The sequence below is a fragment of the Stomoxys calcitrans genome, chromosome 2, assembly GCF_963082655.1.
Source record: "Stomoxys calcitrans chromosome 2, idStoCalc2.1, whole genome shotgun sequence".
Taxonomy (NCBI): Eukaryota; Metazoa; Arthropoda; class Insecta; order Diptera; family Muscidae; genus Stomoxys; species Stomoxys calcitrans.
Window position 1 is genome coordinate 169,818,185 of NC_081553.1, and position 8,282 is coordinate 169,826,466.

Consider the following 8,282-nt stretch of genomic DNA (forward strand, 5'->3'; position numbering starts at 1 on the left):
GTCCGTCTATCCGCCTGTCTGTTGAAATCACGCTACAGTCTTTAAAAATAGAGATATCGAGCTGAAACTTTGCACAGATTCTTTTTTTGTCCATAAGCAGGTTAAGTTCGAAGATGGGCTATATCGGACTATATCATGATATAACTCCATAAAGACCGATCCACCGATTTAGGGTCTTAGGCCCATAAAAGCTACATTTATTATCCGATTTTGCTGAAATTTGGGACAGTGAGTTGAGTTAGGCCCTTCAACATCCTTTGTCAATTTTGCTCATATCAGTCCAGATTTGGATATAGCTGCTATATAGACCGATCCTCCAATCTAGGGCCTTAGGCCCATAAAAGACACATTTATTATCCGATTTCGCTGAAATTTGGAACAGTGAGTTGCGTTAAGCGCTTCAACATCCTTCGTAAATTTAGCTTAGATCGGTCCAGATTAGGATACAGCTGCCATATAGACCGATCCACCGATTTAGGGTCTTAGGCCAATAAAGCCACATTTATTATCCAATTTTGCTGAAATTTGGGACAGTGAGTTGTGTAAGACCCTTCGACATCGTTCGTCAATTTGGCCAAGATCGGTCCAGATTTCGATATTGCTGCCATATAGACCGATTTTCCGATTTAGAGTCTTAGGCCAATAAAAGCCACATTTATTATACGATTTTGCTGAAATTTGGGATAGTGAGTTGAGTTAGGCCCTTCGACATCTTTCTTCAATGTGGTCCTAATTGGATCAGATTTGGATATAGCTATCATATAAACCGATCCATCGATTTAAGGTTTTGAGCCCATGAAAAGCGCATTTATTGTCCGATTTTGCCGAAATTTGGGACAGTGAGTTGTGTTAGACCCCTCGACATACTTCTGCAATATGGCACAGATCGGTGCAGATTTGGATATAGCTGCCATATAGACTGATCTCTCGATTTTAGGTTTTGGGACCATAAGAATCGCTTTATTGTCCGATGTCACCGAAATTTGGGACAGTGAGTTAAGTTAAACGCCTCCACATATTTCTGCAATTTGGTCTAGATCGATAAATATTTTCTTATAGCTGGCATATAGACTGATATCTCGATATAAAGTCTTGGCTTAATGCCATTTTACTTGTTTTAGACTTTTTTTTGTTTTATTAACTATTAACAATATTTCAATTCCTTCATTCTTTTCTATTTCCAGAATACCGAAATCTCTCATCGGGCATTTTGTGGCGGCTGGTGTGGAGGCTGTCGGATATCAAACAAATCACCCCTCTATCTGACTGTGTGATAATCTGACGCTGACAGCGTGGAAATCTCAGCCCTGCTTATTTGAATTTGTATTTGTTTGGTGCTAAAAACAAACTGCTGTTTTCGATTTACTACCATGTGCTGAACTACAACCGGCGAGTGAAGTTCAAGAGGGGAAAACTGCGAAAGAAATCGAAATTTGTATTTTATGCATTTATTCCTTGATATAAAGTTCCTTTTGGTCTTTTTAAGGATTTTTACACACACACATACAATTAAACTGAAACTAACTTTAGAACGGAAAGCCGAGATACAGAGAGATGACGAAGAAAAAAAATCCGTGCAAAAAGGAATTTTGGGGATTTTTAAACAAAACAGAAAGTGATAAAGAAAAAACAGAAACAGAAAAACAAACGAATGAAAAGCATAACCCAAATGATTTGCCAGAAAAAAGAAAACCGAGCAAACAAACTCACTTAATAAAAAAAAAAATTAAATGGGGGGTAGATGTCCCTAAAGCCCAAGACTAAAAGAAAATCCTTACCAAAAACTCAACAGAAGCCCCCTTCCAAAAACATACAAACTACCAATTAATCAGCCATTTGCCATCACATTGAAAAATATTTTCGAAATCATCTCCAAGAAAACGAAGAGTAACGAAGATTCATACAAATCCAATATCCACCCACCAAACGATAACATTCACAACATTTCACAAAACCGAAAAGCTCGTTTTCCCTGCTGCCAGCAGCTCGCAGCTTCAGTACAGCAACTAGATGGAGAAAGGAAATATGAGCTTTTCTTACACGATCGAAAAGCTTTTGATAGTGTTGTCTCAAAGTAAAGCCCTTTGAAAGCTTTTCTTGCAGATATATTTTTTTTTTATTTATTTTATATTTTTAAATTAAACTACCACTAAAGTTGAATTTTCTCAACTTTTATATATTTATACAAAATTACATATATGTATGCCTAAATGTACTACAATTACTCTTAATTACTACCACTTACGCGTCTTATATAATCTAACAGTAGAATGAAAACAAAAACAAATCGGAAAAGCAAACAAAAAATAACTCAAACTACATGTAATCGTAACTATAGTAGAATCCAATAATTTGTTAGTTTTTTTTTTTCTTTTTTGTTGTCTCGAAAATAACCAATTTTAGAGTTAAGCTAGAAAGCCTTATTGGCTAGGACCACCACTGGTTGGTGTTCGCTCTCGTTAATTGAACTTTGGCTTTGAAGCTTTCAGCTTTCAGCCTTCACCTTTGTCCAGCCAATTGGGCGCACTTTTTAAATAGAACTTTTGTAGTATTACTTTGGTATAATAATCGTTTATATCAACATTTCATGCATACATATGTCGTCTTAGCAATCTACGATAGCATTGACTAACTAACAAATCTAATCTGTGTTAAAAATATGAATCCAAACAAAAATAGTAAAACCAGCCAGCAAATACATGCAATAATTATAGCACATTTTAAGCAAATAGGAAGTTCATATATATGAAGAAATAACAGGAGCAGCAGCAGCGCCAAGCATCATTAGATGTATGGACACCTAGAGCAGCTGGAATTTTTATCAACTGCCATCTGCCATAAAGGAGCCCACACATTTATTGGTGCTGTTGTAGCTGTCGATTACCTTAGAATTTTGTTGGTTTATGTAGAGCAAATGAGTTGAAACTAATTTCTATTGAAAACAACTGCCATATATAAAGAAATAAAAGTACAATTTCCTATAATATCATAGCCTTGCTTGCTATCATTTTATAGAAAACGAAACAAAGAATACCAAATTTCAATAATACTTCCCACTAGCGACTTCCCAGCCATTGGCTTTTTACTAAAACAAAATTCAAAAAACGCTTAATATTTTTTAATTTACTAAAAAATCTTTTAAAGCTTAAATTTTTTTTTTCTAAAAGCTAAACAAAACAAATGCCTAATGTTAGATGTGAACCTAGAGTTTACATGGATTAGCTCCACTCAAACTCAAAACTAGCTCCATATACCTTACCCTAGTTATTCTAGAAAAACACACTCCCACCCCTCCCCAGCCCCAGAGATAAATTTGTTATATTAACATAATGAAGACCTGCTCAACTCGAAAAACTTTCTGCCCGATTGCCTGCCAGCCTGCCTTATACTTATAATACTCATAGTAATAAAAAAGAAAAATCATATAAGCTTAAGGGTGCCAATTGTTAAGCACTAAGCCATATATCAAAGAATTAAATTTGAATCAAAATATCGATCGTTTATTGGCCCGGCCCCTTAAACTTAATGGTCTGTGTTTTCAGGTTCACATCTATTATCCTTAAAACTTAATCTGCTCTGCTTATCTAACAAAAACGCAAATGAAAACTTCACTTTAATATGGGTACCCTTGGTCTCAATGTTCGACAGTTGGGATTGTTTTTTTGGAATAACAGAGATTTAGTATTATCCCAAATAAATGTTCATAAAGTGTATGAATATAAGAGTAGCATCCCGCTGTTTGGGAAAAAATGGATACCACTGTAGCGCAAAGGCTAGCATGTCTGCCTATGAAGCTGAACGTCTGGGTTCGATTTCTGGCGAGAACTTCAAAAAGATCCCAACGATGGTTATCCTCTCTTAATGCTGGCCACATTTGTGAGGTACTATGCCATATAAAAAACTTCTCCACAAAGAGGACACGGCTATAAACACGAGGCCACTTATCATAAAATCAAATAGAAATGAAATAAAACAAAACGAAATAAAATAAAATAAAAATGAAATGAAATAAAACAAAATGAAATAAAATAAAATAAAATAAAATAAAATAAAATAAAATAAAATAAAATGAAATAAAATAAAATAAAATAAAATAAAATAAAATAAAATAAAATAAAATAAAATAAAATAAAATAAAATAAAATAAAATAAAATAAAATAAAATAAATTAAAATAAAATAAAATAAAATAAAATAAAATAAAATAAAATAAAATAAAATAAAATAAAATAAAATAAAATAAAATAAAATAAAATAAAATAAAATAAAATAAAATAAAATAAAATAAAATAAAATAAAATAAAATAAAATAAAATAAAATAAAATAAAATAAAATAAAATAAAATAAAATAAAATAAAATAAAATAAAATAAAATAAAATAAAATAAAATAAAATAAAATAAAATAAAATGAAATGAATTTAAATGAAATGAAGTCAAATTTAATCAAATTAAATGAAATTAAATTAAATGAAATAAAATAAAATGAAATAAAATAAAATAAAATAAAATAAAATAAAATAAAATAAAATAAAATGAAATAAAATAAAATAAAATAAAATAAAATAAATTAAATTAAATTAAATTAAAATAAAATAAAATAAAATGAAATGAAATGAAATGAAATGAAATGAAATGAAATGAAATGAAATGAAATGAAATGAAATGAAATGAAATGAAATGAAATGAAATGAAATGAAATGAAATGAAATGAAATGAAATGAAATGAAATGAAATGAAATGAAGTGAAATGAAATGAAATGAAGTAAAATGAAGTGAAATGAAATGAAATGATATGAAATGAAATGATATGAAATGAAATGATATGAAATGAAATGATATGAAATGAAATGATAAAAAAACAAAAGAAAAAAATTAAATGAAATGGAACGAAGTGATATGAAATGAAATAAAATTAAAATAATTTAAAACAAAATAAAAGAAAATAAAATTATAAAAAACTAAATAATAAAAAATAAAAACTAAAATAAGGTAAAATAAAATAAAGAAAAAAAATTTAATTAAAAAAAAATTTAAATTGAATAAAAAAAAAAAATAGATAATGCAAAATAAAATAAAGTAAAATAAAACAGAATGAATTGTATTAAAACAAAATAAATTAGGAAAGAAAAGTGTTCAATATATTAGCAGATTTAGTCAAAATGGCAGATTTTTGCTAGTTTATAAAATACCAAGCCGAAATATATGCTAAAACAATAGCCTTATAATTGCTAAGTCAGCTGTCAAGTTTATTTTAAACAGCCAAGAACTGTTGTAGTGGCATTTTTTTTTTTTTTTTTTTGTTGGGAAATGTGTAATCAACTGCCCCAAATATAACGTTCCTAAACTGGAGAATTAGTTACCCATCACAGGCCATATCCTACAGTAAATGAAAAGTTTAAATTTATTTAATAACAAATCTTATTTCCCTTAAAAATACTTGCAAAATATACTCATCTTTTTCGAACTCTTCCTATCCTACGGTGTTAGAATGGTGGCAATTTGTCACCTCGAACGCCAAACCCTTATAAAAGTGATATGTTTTTTCCATGTAAGGGGACGAGAACTGCGAACGGTCCCTATCACCAGAGGACCTATCTGGTTACAGGTTGTGGACCTGTCCCATTTCCCGCAGGGCTGCTTTTAAACTGAAGAATATCTTTACCAAGCATCTACTGGCTAAAGTGTATGTCCATAGTGGCATGGGGCGGATTAATATCTGAACCCTCTGTTAAACCTAACCTAACCTAATAGTCTGTTGTCTGTGACCAATTATTCAACGTTCCCCCATTGAGAGACAAATAGCATTAAAAAATTTCAAATATCCACCACGCTCTGGATTTTTCGACTTCCATGAAATTTAAATGTATATTAGGCAACACCTTTTATTCACCAATGTGAAAATCAGGTGTTGTTCGTTGGGGATCAAGATCTGTAGAAATCAATATTCGCAACCTTTGCTTAATTTGCATTCTAATTCAACTGTGATCTACCGCAAGTAACATCAGGAGATTTTATTTTAAAATTTGAAGTGGTCACATGATCTTAGAGCGTTTAAAGATTTTCATAAGTGATAATTCTCTATGTATCTTACTCTAGGAACAACCATCAGCTTGCATAATGCATGAAACGAGATTTCACAGTAATTTTGGGAAAACCTAAAACGCTTGTGCTTAGAACAACTCAAAGAATGATCAATCACTTTGAGTTTGTACTTTTTCTTGAAATCGATTAATAATCCCCCCTCTTATCGCCAAAAAGATGCAAGCAATAAGAAAACTAAATTTAAAGTAGAAGACTTTCATTGAATTCCTTTTAACTGTAAATTAGTGGTGAGCAAGCTAACACATACCCAAACTTTTTCCCAGGCCCATGGGCTTATGTTCCCGCACACGTACATAATAAATGTAAATCTTTACAAATGGCGAATAACGGCTTGCATTGTTGATGTGCAATTTGTATAGAAGACGAATATCGTATAACACTAACAATTTCAACCAAAACGGGAAACTCCCCATTTTGTTAAATACAACTGTTTGAAGGATCTACTCAATAATTTGATAAATAAGACGAAATTTTGTAAACAACAACAACCAATTAGAATAAATTGTTACATGACATTTAATATTTTAGAAAAACAATATCTTGAAGCCTTCTACAAAATTACCAAAAATGCCACCAAACAAAAACTACACTCCTTTTTCCAGCCATGTGCCAACATTGAACATTGAGCATGCAAGGTCCCATCTATACAAGTATTTGTAATAACCCATAACCCAAACCCCATCATCATTTCAATAATTATTTGTTAGACTAATTCATAAATACAAGAAAAAAAAAGAAAAACAAACTCAAAAATAAATGTATATTAAATTTAGTAAAAAAAATTAATAACTTACGCTTCATACTATCTAGTTACTATCGTACTACTACTATGGTACTTTACACATGCATACATGCCTGGATTTCAATAGAAAATATAAACATAAAAACCCAAAACAATTTATAGCCAACTTTATTCATATAATATGAACCTTAATGAATTGTGTCATTATAGAAATTAAAATATATTTGTACGTATCCTTATAATAATAATAATAAAACATTTTTCATTTACATTCACATTTGCATACATACATATTTACAAAGTACATGCATTGATGTACATACACAAAATATCCATAAACCATAATCACACTGACATTTTCTATATATTGTAAAAAAATCAACAACAACTACACCAATAACTATTTACATACCGATTCGGGATGAAAGATGTAATAAAATTTCAAAATTTTATTTGAATGAGAAAAATTGAATCCGTTCTTGTGTTTTATTTATATTTTATCGGAAAAGTGATACAGAACGTAAGTGGTGAAAATAGTCGGCCTGCATTTTTCAAAACAATTGATCTGAGCTCTAAAACGTTGAAGAACAGATAAAGGTCGAATGAAAAAAGTATTGATGAGAGATTGCATATAGGTCATATCTATTCCACATGAACTGAGCTCCCGATTTCAGACCTTGAACCTCTGGAAATCACAATTGTTGTCCGATTTGACTGAATGTGGTGTTATAAAATCTAACAACGGTGCGAAGCATCATCGAAGTCGAGTTTTAACCTACAGCTTCTATATAAACAGATCTCCCGATTTGATTTCTTAAGCTCTGATTGAAATGTAAACTACCTTTCGTCAAAATCCTTATGCCCCATAGCAGCTATATCGAAATATGTTCCGATATGGACCAAATACCCATAAGTACAAGGGATTGTTCAATTGTGTAAAACAAAATTTTGATATTTTTAATAAACCGATCTGAACCATATACGACACGTATGTCGAAAAGCCTAACATACGTCGCTCAAATTTGGCACAGTGAAATTTTGGGCCAAGACTTTAAACCGAGATATCGGTCTATATGGCAGCTATATGCAAATCTGGACCGATTTGGACCAAGTTGCATATAAATGTCGAAGAGCCTAACACAACTCACTGTTCCAAATTTCACGAAATCGGTCAATACATGCGCCTTTTATGACCCCAAAACCTTAAATCCAAATCTGGACTCATATTGGTCTATATGTCAGTTATATCTGGACTGATCGGGGCCAAATTGAAGAAGAATGTTGAAGGGCCTTACACAACTTACTGTCCCAAATTTTGGCAAAATCTGATAATAAAAGCGACTTTCATGGGCCCAATACCTTAAATCGGCGGATAGGTCTATATGGCAGCTATATCCAAATCTGGACCGATCTGGACCAAATTGATGAAGGATATCG

General features: G+C 31.2%; 1 protein-coding gene across 1 annotated transcript in view; it reads left to right on the forward strand.

Moving 5' to 3' along the window:
* LOC106081477 (A disintegrin and metalloproteinase with thrombospondin motifs 9) overlaps window positions 1-1,648 on the forward strand; it is a 410,411-nt gene extending 408,763 nt beyond the window's left edge. The window contains exon 20 of the mRNA XM_013243452.2: window positions 1,185-1,648. Coding sequence (XP_013098906.2) covers window positions 1,185-1,274 — 90 coding nt within the window. The 3' untranslated portion in view covers window positions 1,275-1,648. The remainder of the gene's footprint in view (window positions 1-1,184) is intronic.
* The last annotated feature ends 6,634 nt before the right edge of the window (window positions 1,649-8,282 follow it).